Genomic DNA, 19,749 nt, shown 5'->3' with positions numbered 1-19,749 from the left:
TAGAACGAGTACAAAGAAGGGCAACAAGATTGGTGAGGGGATAAACGGGGTGCTCTTACCAAGCAAGGCTTAAGTTCTGCACATTACAGCGCCGTGAGAGTAGACACCTGCGAGGTGATCCGATTGAGGTGTATAAGGTCTTAAATGCTGATGGGGTTCTTCCTCTTGCTCAGATTAAGAACCTGAGGGGACACAGATTCAAATTGAGGAAAGCCAGTTGTAGAATAGATGTGCGGTAATTTGCCTTTAACCAGCGGGTTGTTAATCGGTGGAACAGACTTCCATCTTTTGTTGTGGAAGTTGATAGTCTAAATATATTTAAGGCTGAACTGGACAGGCATTTGGAACGAATGGAGGAATGAAATCGGTGGTTTTTTTGGCTGATACTGCATAAGCTTGCTTTCTTGCATCGTATGCTTTTACCAATGCTAATGCTAAATACTAATATATATTATATTATCCGGATAAGTTTGATGCGAGCGTCGAGTGAAGAAATTTCCTACAAAAAGGTATGATAAGCTATCTTATATTTTAACAATATTAGTTAAAGTAGGAAGAATTGGGCTTCATCGCTCTTATATTTTGAAATCATAAATATTTATATATTTAAAAATAATCTTCATATTTTAATATTTTTTACTAGATCTAACTTCATTGACCTAAAGCCCTTTCGTATTCTAGGCCCATTATGGCTGTGTTGTTGCCCTTGCTCTGTAAAGCCCAGATATACACAAACATAAATTTTCATATTCTTTTGCTAAGATGCTCTATACGGTTTTGGAGGCGAGTGTTAAGTGTAAAATATTTCAAGGAACTTAATTTCCAAAACTGAACTTAGCAGGTCAGGCTGGTTACCCATGGACAAGAATTGTGAGAAGAGATCTAAACGCTGGTGAATTCGATGTATTACGGTTTGGCAAAATTCAGTTTCGGGTTAAAAAGGTAACAAAATCATTAAAATTTGAAAAGTCAGAAGAAACTTTTACTGCCTCTTCAGCTAGTAGGGGTGAAATTTTTCGGTTTGAGGCTATAGGCTAAGTGAATCCAGTCATCAAGTGAAGTGACATCACCCGCATATCAGAAAAAACATTTAAGGCGCATCAGCGACTTAGACCATATTGCTCCGTATACATTATGTCTGTAAGTTGCTTGTGGTCTGTTGGCCTGTCTGCTGGACGAAAAATCTGAGTTTCCGTGAAGAAAAACGTGCTACCATCGCATGAGGCCGACTAACTCAGCCACGTTATCAAAATAATCCATGAAAATTCCTCGAGTCATTGGCAGAATTCGAACTTTGGTCTTTTCCACTCAACGTGAGGACGATGGTGATTGTATCAACTGCATTACTTGTGAGCATAGAAACGACTCGGTTTATTACGAAAAGTATAAAAATTACAGAAAAGGGCAGGGATGATAACAAATTATTTTGAAGTCCTCCTATCTTGGAGTCATTATTTAATTCCCCCCTTCAATGCACATCCTTTTGCAGTAATTAAGATTAACATCGTCGTGAAATTGATGACAGGATATTTGGCCATGTTAACATTAGCAATTAGCATATGCAAGAAAGCAAGCTTAGAAAAACACAAAAAAAAAAAAAATCCTTCCCATTTCACCCATCCTCACATCCACTCACTCCAAATGTTTGTTTAGTTCTGCCTTGAACTTTTTAAGCTGCCGACCTCCACTACAACAGATGAAATTTCCTCAATTTGAATTTATATCCCTCGTGAGTAATCTGAGCAAGGGGAAGAATTCCATTAGCATTGAGCTTGCTCAATGCATCCAAGGCCTTATACACCTCAGTTAGATCACCTCGCAGGTGCCTAGTCTCCGGAAGCTGCAATTGGCATAACTTAAGCCCTTGTTGGTAACACCAGCCGTTGTTCCACTCACCAATCTCGTTGCCCTTCCCTGTACTCGTTCCAGCAGCTCTACATCTTTCCTAAATGAGGCCTGCAGGCCTCTATACAGTGTTCAAGGTATGGCCTGACCATTGTCTTATACAAGGGGACTATCACCCCCTTATCCCTGCTAGTAAAATTCCTGTATATCATTGACAAGACATCGTGAACTACTCTTGCAGCCTTTTTGTACTGCTCAAAAAACTTCATATCTGACTGCACAATTACCCCCAGGTCCTTTTCATTCTCCACTACACTGAGTGTGGTACCACCAAGTTGATACGTTACTCTGGGGTTACTGCTACCCATATACGCAGTACTTTACATTTATCAATGTTAAACTTCAGTTGCCACCTCTCAGCCCACTGCTCAAATTTTCCAGATCCTGTTGCAGTAGCATACTATCATTACTGTCATTGACAACCCTGCCAGTCTTCGTATCGTCTGCAAACTTAGATATTAACCCTGTTATATCTTCATCAATATCATTGATAAATACCGAAAACAACAATGGACCCAACACCGAACCCTGGGGGACCCTCTGATAACATTAGTCCTTGAACAGCAGTGTCCACTGATAACCATTCTCTTGACATCTGGGATTGCTTTGGAAATTGAATTCCATCAGCCGCTCTCTTTCTGGAATTCCCTCAAGTTCAAACTTGAATTGACTGGTGAAATTTGATCAATCTCCAAACTCTGGTATATATATATGTGTAAAGTGGTATTACTCTAATGAATACCCCTTCTCTCGAGCCCTCGTGGGTTGCAGTTGGTAGCATCGCCGTCCTCCCCACACGAGGTTGAAAAGACATGAGTGCGAATCCCGTCGATGATGAGAGGAATTTATTTGGGTCTTTTTTTTTCGCAACATGGCTGAATTAGTCGGAATCGGTGAGAGTGTAGCATTTTATTTATTTTATTAGTATTAGTATTAGCCATATGGTGCAAGGAAGCCTGAGGCTTATGCTGCACCAGCCAAAAAAAAAAAAAAATACCCCGTGAGAGAGAGTCAAAAGTAGAAGGGAATTACCAAGAAAGAGAAGAGTGATGATATCCAGCTCAGGCCCCTGGGTGTGCCAAGCCCATACTCACCAGATGTGTGCTTTGTCTCGGAAACTCGGATTTTTCGAGACAAAACAGAAAATCGACATAAGGACACACAATTTACGGACAATATATACGTAGCAACAACATGGCCTTAGTAGTTCAATGCTCGTTAAAATTCAATAACAACAGAAACAACCTGGTGGTGATGCAGACCAGTGATCAGAGAACAACAGTTATTGACTAATTATATAAGAACAATGTGCCCTTGTAAATATGTGAATTGTGCTTCTCCTAAAGTTAATAATCATTTAAAATTTTAATTTCAACCCTTGATTTTTTTTCTTTCTTCGTATGTAAAGGCTCTGCTTTACATATGAAGTCTTTTTCGCTATTTTTCGTTCTGAAGTTTCCCAGTTGATCTTAATTTGGGCTTACTAAAAATGGGGTTTAGAGATGCGAGACAGACTTTAGTTCGTAGTAAAATGAGTTTACTGCGAACTAAAATGATGCTTGGCACTGACTTGTTAGTTTTGGGATTACGTTTATTTCATGGTAGGTGTACCTAATAAAGTGACCACTGTGTATATATTCTTTACACCTCTTGAAAATATGTCAGTAGTGTACTTTTACGGATTGATGGTTAGGTCAGTTTTAGTTAGCTAATTTTAGCAAATTTAAGTCATTAGCTAATTCAACAAATTTTACGGGTTGGTTGCCAGTGACGAAACTACTACATTGTATATTGTCAGGTTCACCACCGCGGGGAGGCCCGAGGTGACAAGGGGCTCTTTGGCTGATTCCGTATGGTTATTAATTAAAAAGGTCACGTGTGTTGGTTATTTCATTGGTCATTGGCTGCAGTGGTCGAAATGGAAAATTTTACGAATATGAAACGCTCATATATGAAATTATGTGTCTTAACAATACGGATGCATATTGTGTCTGGCCTATAGGTGAAATTGTATTGTTAAAATGATGCAAAAAGCAAGCTTATATAGCATCAGCCAAAAATAATTGTAAATAAATAATGAAAATAATAATAATTTGCCCAATAGATACGTTAAATATTTAAGGTATTTCATTCTCATTTCAAAACACCAAGTCTTGTGCAGTTATTGTGTAGTAAACGCCATGTCCTGTGCAGTTCAAGTTGAGCAAAGGTTCGTAAGATGAGTTGACTTCGGTGTCAAAACTTTCTGTTCTACTATCGAAAGTAATTGAATGAACGTAAATTGGTAGATTACTGTAAACCACTGACGTTAATTAATTATCCTTACGCTTCAGTCCTCTCCAGTTGATGAAAATCAACTTTTGAGATTTGTAGTGGTAATTACCCTTGAAAGCCTATTTTCAAAATACGTAAATTTATCTACGTATTTTCCGTGATTATATTGCATATGTTGGCGAAACAAAACGAGTGCGTTGCACAACAGTCTTTATATTTAGGTTAGCTTTATTATTACTTTTTTTTTCTCCTTTTCCAGCTGTTTACGATTGGCTTTGTTTACACGTTAGTGGCCTAGGGTATAATAGTGTTTACTTTAAAAATAATTCAAACGTTTTTTTAAATTCGAACGACTCGGTTGAAGCAAAATCAATCGGTTGGTATTTTCAGCAGGTGTTTTGGTTTTCGTTCATAATAGTTAAGTAGGATATCGTGTTTGATTCTTTACCGAGCTTCACTAAGAAGAGGAAGACAATATATCGGTATTTTTATGTGTGTGTATATATATATATATATATTCCCCATATATATTTTAGCGGAAATGTTTTTGTGTGTATATATACACAGAAGTATGTATAAGACAAACGTATACATAATGTGTGGATTAATGTACATAGTAGTTCATGTGTACATAAATACATGAAATATTTTCCAACATGTATTGGAACATAAATGAAAAAGAAATTTTTTAATATTGAGTAATGACCCTCATGGTCTTTATTGACTTCAGCTACCATTTGGAGGACATTTTTTTAGAGCTTTTTGGTATGTGTGGCTTGAGTCTTGTTCTGGCTACCAGTTATCTTTCCAAAACAAAGGCCGATTACCAGAAATCCTTGGCAAAGGATGCAAAGAAAAACAGCAAAGAGTTCTTTACTTATGTAAACTCTAGAAGGAATGGGATGAATCAGATTGGTCCACTTGATATTGATGGTTCAACTGTTGATGATCCTGCTCAGATTGCTAACAAACTTAAATCTGGTGAGTATGGGCTTGGCACACCCAGAGTCTTGAGCTGGATATCATTATTCTTCTCTTTCTTGGTGATTCCTTTCTACTTCTCTCTCTCTCAGGGTAACTTGGGGAATTTTTTTTTTTTTTTTTGGCTGGTGCAGCATAAGCCTCAGGCTTCCTTGCATCATATAGCTAATAATAATAATATTTTGCATCTACATGTGAAGTTATTCAGGGAGGGAAATTCCAGAGGTGTATTAAACTCTGTAATAACTTACAGAGTTTAATACAGAGTTTAATTGTTGAAGATAAACATAAGAAAGGCACCTGGGGTGGATGGAATCTATCCAGTTATATTAAAGGAGACAGCAAAGGAATTAAGCAAACCCTTAGCCATAATTATGAGAGCTTCCTTGGACTCAGGGGAGGTGCCCATGGACTGGAGATGTACAAATGTGACCCCAATCCATAAAGGAGGATCAAAGGAAGACAGGTAATTACAGACCTGTTAGCTTAACTTCTGTTCCCAGGGAAATTAATGGAGGCATTGGTTAAAGAAACATTGCAGGATCATCTAGACAAGTAGTAGTGGCATGTGATGCAAGAAAGCAAATGTATGAGCTTATGCAGCATCAGCCAAAAAAAATCACACCATTCCCTCCAAATGCCTGTCCAGTTCCTCCTTAAATTTATTCAACCCATCAACTTCCACAACGACAGATGGAAGTTTGTTCCAGCAATTAACCACCCGCTGGCTAAAGGCAAATTTCCGCACATCTATTCTACATCTGTCCTTTCTTAATTTGAATTTATGCCCCCTTAGGTTCGTAATCTGAACAAGTGGAAGGATCCCATCAGAATTCAGCGTGCTCAACCCATTCAAGGCCTTATACACCTCAGTCAGATCACCGCGCAGGTGCCTAGTCTCCAGCCACTGCAATTTGGAGAACTTAAGCCTCTCTTGGTAAGAGGATCCCTTCATTCCCCTCACCAATCTTGTTGCCCTCCTCTGTACACGCTCAAGTAAATCTACATCCTTCCTAAAATGAGGCCTCCAGACCTGTATGCAGTGCTCAAGGCATGGCCTGACCATTGCCTTATACAGAGGGACAATCACCTCCTTCTCCCTTCTAGCAAAATTCCTATATATCATTGGCAAAACCCCATGACCCGCCCTGGCAGCCTGTCTGCATTGCTCAGAAAACTTCATATCTGACTGCACAATTACTCCCGGGTCTTTTTCATTTCTACCACCTTAAGTGTAGTACCACACAGTTGGTACGTTTCTCTGGGGTTATTTCTACCCATATGCAGTACTTTGCATTTGTCAAGGTTAAACTTCAGTTGCCACTTCTTAGCCCATCTGCCCAAATTATCTAGATCCTGTTGCAGTAGCACACTGCCATTACTGTCATTAACAACCCTGCCAACCTTTGTATCATCTGCAAACTTCGACATTAAGCCTGATATACCTTCATCAATATCATTGATAAATATACAAAACAACAGTGGACCGAACCCTGTGGGACTCCACTAATAACATTAGTCCACGAAGAGCAGCACCCATTGATTACCATCCTCTGTCTTCTCCCATTTAACCATCATTTTATCCATTGTAGCAACTTACCCTTAATACCATTCTGCTCCAATTTGTACAATAGTCTTCCATGCACAACAGTGTTAAAAGCTTTCCTGAAATCCAAATATATGATATCAAAATTATTTTTTGCATCCAGTTCCTTTGTAACCACATCATAATATCCTATCAAATTTGTCAGACAAGACTTTCCCTTAACAAACCCATGCTATGTCTGAATTATTGCTTCAGTCTTGTCTAGATGATCCTGCAATGGGTAGTGGAGAATGAGAAAGACTGGGGGTAATTTTGCAGTCAGACATGAAATTCTCTAAGCAGTGCAGACATGTTGCCAGGATATCTCATGAGGTTTTGTCAATAATACACAGAAACTTTGCTAGCAGGGATAAGGAAGTGATTATCCCTTTGTATAAGGCCATAGTTAGGCTGCATCTTGAGTACTTTTTATGGGTCTGGAGGCCTCACTTCATGAAATGATGTAGATCAGTCGGAATGGGTTCAGAGAAGGGCAACCGGATTAGCGAAGGAATGAAAAGGGTGCTCTTACCTGGAAAGGCTTCAGTTCTGCAAATTACAGCCTCTCTAGACTAGGCACCTGTGGGGAGATCTGGTTGAGGTGTTTAAAGCCTTGAATGGATTGAGTAAGCTGGATGTTATTGGTATTCTTCCACTTGTTGAGACTATACATGAGCGGACATAAATTCAAGTTGCAGGATAGATGTGCGGAAGTTTGCCTTCAGCTAGCAGGTGGCTGGTTGTTGGAACAGGCTTCCATCTGTTGTTGTAGTGGTAGTAGTAGTTGTTGTAGTAGTGGATGGGTTGAAAGGAAGAATTAGACAAATTCTTGGTCGGTATGGATGGATGAACTGTTTTTTTTTTTTTTTTTTTTTGGCTGATGCTATATAAGCCTATCCTCTTACATCATTTGCCACTACTACTACATCAGTAACTCAGTTGATCATTGTACTTCAAGAGGAATGGAAGACTGTGCCTGCTGCAGTCTATTGTTTGTTGGTGGAAAGCCTGGCATGTGTTACAGCAGTCAAAGTGTGGTCATACTGTTTAAGCAAGTGGTAGTGACATCAGTGTGAAACTGATGTGTGTCTGGATACTTTTTGGATTGCAGTTTACTTGCAATATCTGTATTAGATATGAGGTGTGGTCAAAAAGTTCGGTGATAACTAATTTTTTGGAAATGAAGCTTATTAGTTATTCGAACGAATTTCCTTTGAACTAGAAGTTCAGTTGACTAATGCTTCTGCTAGTCCTGGAAACATTCCCGATAGGCGTCTTTTGGAATTGCTTTTAATTCTTCTGGTATTCTGAATAATCTCCTCAATCGTTGCAAATCTGCAGCCTTTCAAGTGGGTAACAAAAAAAAAAAAAAAAAATCTGAGGAAGTTAAATCTGGGTGTAGCAGATGGGGACCACAGTAATGGAGTGCTTCACAAGAAATTCTTGAATGGAAAGTGCATAGTGTACAGGGGCCAGATTTCCCATCATAGGTACAGTACCTATGATGCACGAAGAGAAAAAAAAAAAAAAAACACGCCTCGCTCTTTTCACTGTGACTAAAAGCGAGCTGAGAAAATGTGTGCAATCGACTCTAGAGCTTCAATTCAATATGCATACGCTATCTATCGACTGTTCTCAAAACTAGAAGAATCAAAGTGATTGTCGCTCCGTCAATTTGAGGTGGTTTTTCATTTATTATAGTTGAAACTTGAATCACGTTAATTGATGTTATTTGCTGTCAAAGTGTTAAAATAGAAGAAACATTTTACCTTTTTTTTTTTTTTTTTTTTTAGAACATTTTGGAATAAGAGTGCCTAGGGCCTACGAACACCAAAATCCAGCCCTGACAGGGCCACTGTTATGATGTAAGTACCAGTTCCCTGATTCCCTGAAATCCACTTTTCTGGCTGTTTCCTCTAAACAGCATTGTACACTTGCTGTGAAACTGTTTGACCAAGTGAGACAAATTCATAATCAACAATGACCTGCAAATCAAAACATATGATAAACATTCTCTTCACATTTGATCAAGATTGTCTTGCTTTTTTTTAGCATCGGAGGAGACAGAGTCTTCCCTTAAGATAACTGAGCCTTTGTTTCTGAGTCATAGCCATATGCCCACAAGTTGTCACTAGTAATGATGGAAGAAACAGTGTGTGTTTCAGCAGCATGTTGACAAAGATATTGACATGTGAGAACTTTCCTCTCTCTCTGTCAGATTATGTGGTACACCTTGACTGAAATGTGTCGCATTCATAAATCTTATGTTAAAACTGATGGACATGTCCTATATGATACCTATTTCACTAGCAACTTGCAGATAGTTAAATGTTGATCACTCCTAATCAGATCACAAATATGAACAATCAAATATTGGCTTTTGAAGTTGAAGGTAGCTAGAGCAAAGGTCATCTTCAGTGGTTAAGTGGTTAATTTTAAACTTTGCAAACAAACCTCTTGTGTACTTTATAAAATATCATGGAGGATATTTTGATGAAAAATCAGTATAGTTATTAATATACTATACAGATAACGATGCATAGCATATTTTCCAAAAGGTGTTTTTAACATTTCATTGGCTTCTGTCGCTTCTTGCCTAATGTAATAAAATTTGATGCCAATTCAAGCTTGCTCATATTATAATATGATGCAAAACACATGAAATATCCTCTGTTCAGTTTTCTAATTCTGACTGACCTCAGATAGATAAGTGGGTAATTCACACATTACAATGCTTAGATGAGCCATTGAATGTATAACCATTTGCAACTTGCTGCAGTTTCAAGACAGAAGTTAGTTCTAAACCTTTTGATTATGCTTCATGTGTATGCATGTATATTTTTATTTATTTATTGTTTTAAACACAGACAGGAATGGTTGTATTTTATTATTTATTTATTTTAATTTTTTTTTTTTGTTAACTTTCTTGGAGCATATGTATTGGAGCATTTCTGTTTTTATTTATTTAAATGTTGTAATTATTATCATAGAAAATGAATGATTTTGTGTGTGTATCCCTGTTTGAATCAGAGTTAATAATCAGGGGAATGAGATTATAAAAAGGTGATGATACAGCCTGGATAAAAACATCTGTATAAGAAGTGATATCGAGGCAGAGTTAGGTGGGTCAGAAAACTGCTATCTTGGGGGAAATACACGGACTAATAGATTAACAGTAGCTGCTGGCAGAGGTGAAGGTGATTCTTGCACTGCTTCTGTTGAAATGCAATTGAGCAGCAGCCTGGAAAGTAAGGCAGTGGGGATTTCCAGGACTGCTGGAGTCATAGTGGAACAAGTAAATATATGGGCTGTGTTAGGGTAACTAAAAGTAGAAACAGGTGCATGTATATTTGCATGTACACCAATGCTAGGAGTATAGTTAATAAATTCGATGAGCTTGAAGTGCCAGTCAAGACATCAAAGGCAGATATTGTTGGGATATCAGAGACGTGGTGTCACACAGACATAAGCAGTGTAGAATTGGAATTTGGGGAATACAATGTGTACAGAAAGGATAAACAGGAAGGGAGGAGGAGTTATGCTGTTAGTTAAAAAACACATAAAATCTAAGGAAGTGCATCCAATTGATTTTGGTGGACAATGCAATGTTGAGTCTGTTTAGTGTGATGTAAGCACTGGGAAAGGAAAAATGAAAGTAGGTGTGTGTGTAAAGTGGAGGAGAAATGAAGATAAACATAAGAAAGGCACCTGGGGTAGATGGAATCTATCCTGTTATATTAAAGGAGGTGGCAAAGGAAGTAAGCAAACCCTTAGCCATAATTATGAGAGCTTCCCTGGACTCAGGGGAGGTACTCATGGACTGGAGATGTGCAAATGTGACCCCAATCCACAAAGGAGGATCAAGGTGTTGGGGAGACAGGTAATTACAGACCTGTTAGTTTAACTTCTTTCCAGGCAAATTAATGGAGGCATTGGTTAAAGAAGCATTGCAGGATCATCTAGACAAGACCTTCAGTTATAGCTCGGACACAGCATGGGTTTGTTAAAGGGAAGTCTTGTTTGACAAATTTGATTGGATACTATGTCACAAAGGAACTGGATGCAAAGAATAATTTTGATATCATATATTTGGATCTTAGAAAGGCTTTTGATACTGTTGCACACGGAAGACTGCTGCACAAATTGGCGCAGTGTGGCATTGGTGAAAATTGCTGCTGTGGATAAAGGATGGTTGAGTGGGAGAAGACAGAGAGTGGTAATCAATGGACACTGCTCTTCGTGGACTAATGTAATTAGTGGAATCCCCCAGGATTCAGTGTTGGGTCCATTGTTGTTTTCTGTATTTATTAATGATATTGATGATGGTATATCAGGCTTAATGTCCAAGTTTGCAGACTATAACGAAGGTCGGCAGGGTTGTTAATTACACTAATGACAGTACGCTGCTGCAACAGGATTTAGAAAAGTTGAGCTGGTGGGGTGAGATGTGGCAAATGAAGTTTAACATTGACAAATGTAAAGTACTGCACATGGGAAGCAGTAACCCCAGGGTAACATATCAACTGTTGGTACTACACTGACAGTAGTAGATAGTGAAAAGGTCCTTGGGGGTAGTTGTGCAGGCAGATATGAAGTTTTTTGAGCAGTGTAGATGGTCTGCAAGTGTGGCTCATAGTGTCTTGTGAATGATATACAGGAATTTTTCTAGCAGGGATAAGGAAGTGATTAACCCCTTGTATAAGGCAGTGGTCAGGCCACACCTTGAGTACTGTGTACAGGTCTGGAGAATGATGTAGATCTGTTAGAATGAGTACAGAGAAGGGCAACAAGATTAGTGAATGGAACAAAGGATTGCTCTTATGAAGAAAGGCTTAAGTTTTGCAAATTAGTGTCTGGAGACTAGGCACTTGCAAGGTGATCTGATTGAGGTGTATAAAGCCTTGAATGGTTTGAGCATGCTCAGTGCTGATGGGATTCTTCCTCCTGCTCAGAATAATCTCCTGAGAGGGCATAAATTCAAATTGAGGAAAGGCAGTTGTAGGATGGATGTGTGGAAGTGTGCCTTTAGCCAGCGGGTGGTTGATTGCTGGAACAAACTTCCATCTGTCGTTGTAGAAGTTGATAGCTTAAATAGATTGATAATTAAATCTAATTAAATCTACTTTTCTAATGCTAAGTAGATTTAATGCTAAAGTATTTGAATAAATCAAAATTTTTTGGCAGTTTAAACTGCCAAAAAATTTCAAGAAATGTTAAAATGTAGAAATATCTGTAGACTTCAAATTTTAAGTAATATTTAAAAGTTGTATAAATGTTAAATACTGCTTTGGAAAGCTCTAAAATTATTAAGGAGGGCAATTGGAATTGCTGGACACTGTTTCTGAAGCCACAAGTGGACACATATTTATATATATATATATATATATATATATATGTGTGTGTGTGTGTGTGTGTATGTATGTAACATAGAAAATAGGTGTGTGCATAATGGAAAAGTGCAGGAATTTAGTGAAGAAGCAAGTAAATAAACAAGGACAATAGTTGAACCAAGATAAAAAGAAGGGGTGATGTGGAAGGAATATGTATATAAAATTTTGAATTGTTAAATAAAAGGCAAGTATAGCCAAGATTGCAAGTCGATAAATAATAAATTTAGACTGCAATCAACCTGAACAGCACCAATGCCAAAAGAGTTCGAAATATCACAAAATGTAATAAACCAACCACAAATGAAAAGAATAAATAAATGAAACAACAGAAATTGGAAAACATAGAAAAGGAAAAATGTGGAAGGAATATGTATCTAAAATTTTTGAATAATTTAAATGGTAAAGCCAATGTAGCCAAGTTTAAAATCCAATAAAGAACAAATTTAGGCTGATGCCCTTTAGCTAATGCTGATGTCAAAAGAGCGTAAAATAACACAAATAAGATAGAGTAAATCAGCTGCATAAAAAAAATGATATATATATATATATATATATATATATATATATATATAAATAACATACATGTATAGAACAAACAAAATTAGAAACACAGGAAAAAGACGACTGAAGTGTCCAGTCTATCAGAGGGCACCCTTTCCATTCTATTCCATTTCTTAAAGTCATGGAATATAGCACATTTCATATGCTAAGCAAATCATTGCGATGGAAGAGACTGACACAAATGAAAGTCAGCCTGTCAAAGCAATAAATCCATAAAGCAAGGAAAGCTCTTTTGTGCAATGATTTGTACCGTGTTCAAAATGCAATTTATTCCACGACTTATGTCCAGGGGCCCCTCTGACATGATTGGACACAGTTAATTTTTTTCCTATTTTTTTCTATTTTGTTTGTTTTATATATCAGTTTTTCTTATATGGCTGGTTTACTGTATCGCTTTTGTGATATTTCACACTCTTTTAGCTTGGCATTAGCTAAAGTGTGCTGGTCTAAATTTGTTCTTTATTAGCTCTTAAACTTGTTTAATTTATTTATGTTTAATTTATTTATTAGTTTCCTTTGCAGTTGATTTATTACATTTTGCGATATTTCACACTCTTTTAGCCACAGTGCTGCTCAGGTTGCCATGGTCTAAATTTATTATTTAGTGGCGTGTAATCTGGGCTATATTTGCATTTTATTTAATATATTCAAAATTTTATATACATATCCTTTACACATTACCCCTTCTTTTTATCTTGATTCAACTATTGTCCTTGTTTATTTACCTGTTTCTTTGCTTAGTTTCTGCAATTTTTTCCATTCTGCCTGTACCTCTTTTCTATGTTATATAATGGGCAACATGTAGTTGGCTATGTGAAAGCAGTTACTTATGTTAGCTGATATTTCCCTTTTTTTCTTTTCTACATAATCGACTATTTTCACAGTTTATTTATATATATATATAAATAAACTTTATATAAAGACATTTTTATAAAACGCAAATACAGTGCCATTTATATGTATAAGTCAAGTATAAAATTAGCATAAAAATAATATTAAAATATATGAATTCAAGTTATATGGTATTTATTATAAAAATATAATACGGTACTATTAAAAAATAATAATAGTGCATAATGAAATATGTTTAAATATAAAAGGATGTGTGACATTTACCAGTAGAAGAAAAATAATTTTTTACATTGTACATACTAGAAAAATGCGTGTGTGTTGAATAGAATAACAAGAAACTGGAAACATTTTTTTTTTTTACTTTATATGTACATATACACACACTGCCTAAAAGTTTGGAATCATGTTTCATTATTTTAAATTTTCAAAGTTTTTATTAAAATAGGACCAACTTGTTACATATAAAAATCAAAAAATAATATTCAAGAAAAGTGTAGAAGACTCCCAAATGTGGTAGAACATTGTAGAATATTCCTGAACATTGTAGATTATTGTACAAAGTGGGAGTATTGTTTCAATATTATAGAAGATTGTAGATGATTCTAGAGTTTGTAGTAATATTAATTAAGGAGTATGAGCTGTAATTTATAAAATCAAATACCTGTCATTAAGAAAGAGGTTGTTTGGGTAAGTTTTTGGGGTTTTGGGATAAACAAAGTAAGAAATAAGAAACTGAGTGTTGAAAAAAAAAAAAAAAGGAATTGCTATTATAACTTTGTAAGGAGAAAGTTATTCCATGAGAAGTATTGGCAAAAAACTAGGTGTTTCATTTAAAGAAATACAAATACCATTTGATGATTCAAGGAGATTAGCAGTTTAAAGGACAAACCACAATCAGAACAACCATGTGTAACACCAGAAGCCCTGATTTCTGAACACAGTCGATGACTTACTGCACCTGAAATTCAAGCTGAGTTCAATAAGAACAGAGAAACTCCTGTGTCTATATTCACTGTAAAAATTTGTCTTAAATAAGCAGGACTTTATGGTCATGTAGTGGTCTGAAAACCCTTATTAAAACCGGAAAATCGAAAGAACCGGTTGGCTTGGGCTAAGAGCCATCAGTGTTGGACAAATTCAAATTATTATATTAGGGCCACCCGTAATTTCTTACATCTACCCATATATTTATTTGTCTGTAAATTGCATGTGTTCTCTGGTCAATTTGCCTGTTTTGCTGGACGAATAAACCCCAATTTCTGTGGGGGGAACCTTGCTATCTACACCTTAGACTAACTCACTCAGCCACGGAGTGAAAAAAGCCCATTAAAGTTCCTCGCGTCATCAACGGGATTCAAACCCGGGCCTTTTCCACCTAGTGTGGGAAGGACTGTGACGCTACCACTGTGCTACCTGCGCATCAACGTTGGACAGTCGAAGAGTGGAAAAATGTACTATGAACGAATGAATCCAAATTTGAAATTTTTGAATCTGAGCATAGAGTTTGTTTGTGAGACAATCAGCCGAATTAAAAATGGTGCTACATTGTTTAGTGCATACAGCAGGGGTCGGCAACCTGCAGCTTGCGAGACACATATGGCTCTTTAAGCATGTAATTGCGGCTCTTTAACTTTTAGCCCACATGAAGCAAAGTTTTAAATGGAGTTAGAGGACTTAAAAATCAAGGACATGTGGAGTGCAAGACTCAAATGCCTTAAAACCGAAATTGAGAATTTGGAGAGGCAAAAGGCTTCCCTTGCAATTCTACACAAATGGATGGCGATAGATAAGTTGAAAAAGCAAGATCAAATTGTGTTTGATGCATGGAGGAGCTTATTGGACACGTATATAAATTTGAAAATATTTGTGTTTGGAGTTCTTTCAATTTTTGGTTCAAAGAATATCTGCGGGCAAATATTTTCAAACATAAACTATATTCAAAAGAAACCATCTGAATAACGAGAGTCTCTCAGCATGCTTAAAGATGAAAATTACGGCATACTTCCCTGACATTGAAAGACTCGCTCAAGAAGTTCAGCAGCAAAAGTCTCATTAATTAGAATATTATTAATAAATAATATTTCAAAATATATATTTTTTTAATAAAACACCTTCCCATTCTATTCCATTTCTTAAAAAACTCTCTCTCCCAGCTTGAGCTGAAGTGTGGCTCTTTGGATTCTCTTTTTTTTTTTTTTTTTTTTTTTTAATTAGATTAAATGGCTGTTCACTCAAAAAAGGTTGCTGACCCCTGGCATACAGTCAAGCATGATTGTGATTCCATCATGATCTGGGGTTGGTTCTGTTTTCTGGAGTGGGTGACATTATCATAATTGAAGGAATTTTAAGAAGAGAAGGCTATTAAAACATTCTTGAATGTAATGCAATATCCTTTGGCCTTCGGCGCCTCTGTAGCCAGGTGGGAAGGAGCAGCAGTGCGTAGCACACGCTTCTTGATTAGATCAGGGTTCGAGCCCGTCACCACCAAATACGGAGGATGCGGAAATGTCAGGGAATGACTACCGCATATCCCGGAGCAATATGGCCTTAGTTGCTAATGCTTCTAAAAACCAAATAACAAACAAACAAACAAACCTTTGGCCTTCGACTTTATGAAAGAAATTTTATATTACAACAAGACAGCAAATTGAAGCACAGCTCTAGGCTATGCAGGGACTCTCTAGCAACTAAACAACAGGAGGCAGTATTGATTAAAGTATTGATGCATGTGAAAAATTATTTGACAACATCAGTTGGATGGGATGGTAATGGGAGTATTGATGCATGTGAAAAATTCTTTGACGACATCAGTGATGATGGTTGTACCTAAAGGATAGCAACAACAGAGATCATGGGACATATGACTGTGTGGAGAATTTTACAAGACAACAGCTTTATCCATGTCTCCTTCAGAGAGTACAAGGACTTACTGAAGCTGACTTCCCACAATGAGAAGCATTTTGTACTTGGTTTCTGCAGATGTGCCCTTGTGATCAGTATTTCCTATCTGCTATATTGTTTACTGATGAAACTGGATTTACTAAGGATGTTGTGGTCGATTTTCACAATGCTCATCAATGGACTGAAGAAATTCCCTGTGCCATTGTTCAACCAGGGCAGGAACAGCAATTCAGCATGAATGTATGGGCAGAAATAATTGGTACAATTTAATTGGGCCTATTGTTTTGCCTGGGAGATTTAACATTTGGTATCCTACACAATGGAAGAAGTGTGTGATTTCAGAAGGAGATTATGTTGAAGAATATTAACAATATAATCATCTAAATCATTGATTAAATTAATTTTTTGTATTGTTCGCTGAATATTTTGATAAGATCTTGTATTTGCATACAAAAGGGTTATTTAGCCACTTTAGTTATGATTAAATCACTTAATTGAAAGAGATTTTCATTCATCAGAAGGGAAAACAATTAAGAAAGGATGTTATTATTTATTGGAAATCTTATGTACATTTTCCTGTGTTTTGTTATTGTAATTTTTCTTTAATAATATTTTTGTTTTCACTTTTTAAAGCACAATGTCTCAAGTTGTTAATGAAGAACAACCAGAAAAGAATGCCAGTTGCACAGGTTCACAGCAGTCCTCTGGTTATACAACATATTCCCTCTATAATACTGATGTGATTGATAACCATCTATGTGGGTTAAAGTTGGCTCACTGCACCCCACTTGTGGAACAGGATATGTATTGTATAAAAACAGTACAAAGTGAAGGTACAGTTAACGAACTTTTTTATTTTGCAATATTTTTGGTTGTTCACAATTCCTTATTAATGAAGGAATTGTGAACAATTGTGTGCCTGTAATTAAGATTCTGATTAGCAGATGACCGACAATATCTGATGGTAAATTTACTTTATGCATGTGAAAAATTATTTGAAAATAAAGTTTGATTTTTGCTAGAAAAACCTAATGAAATTAAACTTCTGAATTTTCCCACCTTGTTAAATAACTGTTCGTGATTGAATAATTGGTTTACTTTCAGGACTTAAGCAAATTATTTTTCCTAGTGATCTGTGTGTATCCAGCAAGATGGCATGTTCAGTTTGTGGTGTTCTATTTTCAAATAGACTGGAGCAGGTGAGATTTATATTGTTAAACATGCAAGATATTTCGTTGCTTAAATCAGGATAGGCCATCCCCTACATAAATTTAATTTATACTCGGATCCTTATTTCTTTCCTTAACAGAATCAAAGTAACATCTTTTGTATGTTAATATGAGTGCTTTTATTGAAAGTTCATAATCATTGCATTTTTTCAGCTTGTAAACTGATTGTATGATGTGTTTTTACCAGTGACTGTTCAGGATTATTAAAAGGTTTATACATATATTTGAATAAAATGAGTTATTTTTTGCCATATCAGATCAGAGAAGATTATATATTGCTCTTCACTGAACTTGCCCCACTTAGAAAGCATGGTTGGATTTATCTGAAAATTTGCATGCAAAAGTGTGAGATATATGGTTGTAAACGATTAACAATCAGGCTGATTGATATAGTAGAAAGTCCAATAACATGTGTTACCACCCTAACATAGGAATCTGAAGGGGTTATAAAAATTGCCTGTAAATGTTAGCATGCAAACAAAAAGATAAGTGAATTGACTATCTTGAATTGAGTGTGCAATTCCTTTAACACACACATACATCTGAGGGACTTTGAAAGGAATCGGATCACTGCGATGTCAGAAGCTGGCTGATTAACATTGCAAATTGCATTTGTATGAATCGGGATGCCTGAATATTTGGATACTGTTGGCAACAATGGGTATGAAAAGTTATTTGGACATGTTGGCATCAGAAGAATGTCAGAATGAGAGAATCAGAGGATTTGTTGACTAGTGGCAGAAAACAGATCTGTCACAATTCACCAGATTTACAACGTTGTAACGCCATTCCTGTCTGTGCCTGTAATTAGGATTCTGATTAGCAAATGACCGAGAAGCAGAGCTGCATTCTTTCCATCTGCTGATGATGATGGTGGGATGGCATTAGAGGCTGGAATCCCACCACCATCAATGTTTGCAATGGTGCAAGGGGAGAAGTTCACAGGGACATGAATGGTATCATTGGCTTCATTGAGAAATCACACTTATGTTTTAATCCATTGCCACCCATATGTGCATCTATATAGATAATCCAGATTGTAACAGATAATCCAGATCATACCAAGCCAATATCCCAGAATCATGGTGTGAAAAGTCCATCAGTTGCAATAGCTGTTAACTTTTGGTCATTGTTGATGGTAAGACATTATGTTGAAACTATTCTAAGACTTGTACTTTTGCCCTTTCTATGCTCCATCCCAAAAACATTACTTTACTGCCATATGTGGGTGGGCAGTGCCCATCTTCACATGTGATTCTCATAACTCAACAGTGTGGACATGTTACAAACATGTTTCCTTGGCCTTCATGTTCAGCAACTCTGTTGCCCATCAAACGCATTTGGGATTTGGTATGTTCACTGACTTCCACCTCTTAGTTCCCTACCAATTATCTAACTCACAGCATAAGTGTATTAGCTCACTGTTCACAAGAATGACATGTACTACCTTTGTGATCCCACAATTTGGCCTCTTCTATCACTGTTCATGGAGGCCATATTTTGTATTGATGTGCACTGCTTTTATGTAAATACTGCTGACTTAATACATTTTTTATCTACATCGATATGTCACTCCACTTATTTTGAGCTCAAAGCAGGCACTCCTCCTTTTATATACATATGCGTGTGTGTATGTTTCCTTCTTAACTTTGAAAATCATTCTTTGATTATTGAAATACAGAGTTGTGAATATGATAATGCATACTATGTGCATCTTAATGTATAAAATACTAACTGACAAGAATAATCAAAAGGGACTTTTTTAATTTTGTTTTTATTTATTGTGTTGTGCAGCCCTAACCAAACTGTGGCAACTCTGGTGTGTAATTTGTGCTGATAATGTCTGATAAAGGCCACTCAATGAATTGGTGTAAATGTATCTGCATGCAAAGTTTGGTTATGTTTTTTGTGATGGATTGACTGTCCACTTACCCATAAGATGCAGTTTCATGAGCAGCCTTTGTATTATTAAAATTTAGGACTATCTTGTTCTTTAATGACCAGCAGGATTTCAGCTGCCATAGGTAAACTACATGAAGAGAGAGAGAGAGCTCTGTAAATCTTGAAATAG

At 36.6% G+C, this 19,749-nt stretch overlaps 1 protein-coding gene across 1 annotated transcript in view; it reads left to right on the top strand.

The window, feature by feature from the left end:
- The first annotated feature begins 4,375 nt into the window (after positions 1–4,375).
- Positions 4,376–19,749, top strand: part of LOC150090937 (tRNA endonuclease ANKZF1-like) — a 224,663-nt gene continuing 209,289 nt past the window's right edge. The window contains exons 1-3 of the mRNA XM_090373536.1: positions 4,376–4,400; positions 17,083–17,282; positions 17,554–17,648. Coding sequence (XP_090229662.1) covers positions 17,087–17,282; positions 17,554–17,648 — 291 coding nt within the window. The 5' untranslated portion in view covers positions 4,376–4,400; positions 17,083–17,086. The remainder of the gene's footprint in view (positions 4,401–17,082; positions 17,283–17,553; positions 17,649–19,749) is intronic.

Source organism: Mastigoproctus giganteus, chromosome 1 (assembly GCF_048544385.1).
Source record: "Mastigoproctus giganteus isolate SK-2022 chromosome 1, ASM4854438v1, whole genome shotgun sequence".
NCBI classification, from domain to species: domain Eukaryota; kingdom Metazoa; phylum Arthropoda; class Arachnida; order Uropygi; family Thelyphonidae; genus Mastigoproctus; species Mastigoproctus giganteus.
The sequence above is the reverse complement of the archived record's forward strand: the minus strand, read 5'-3'. Positions and strand labels throughout refer to the sequence as shown.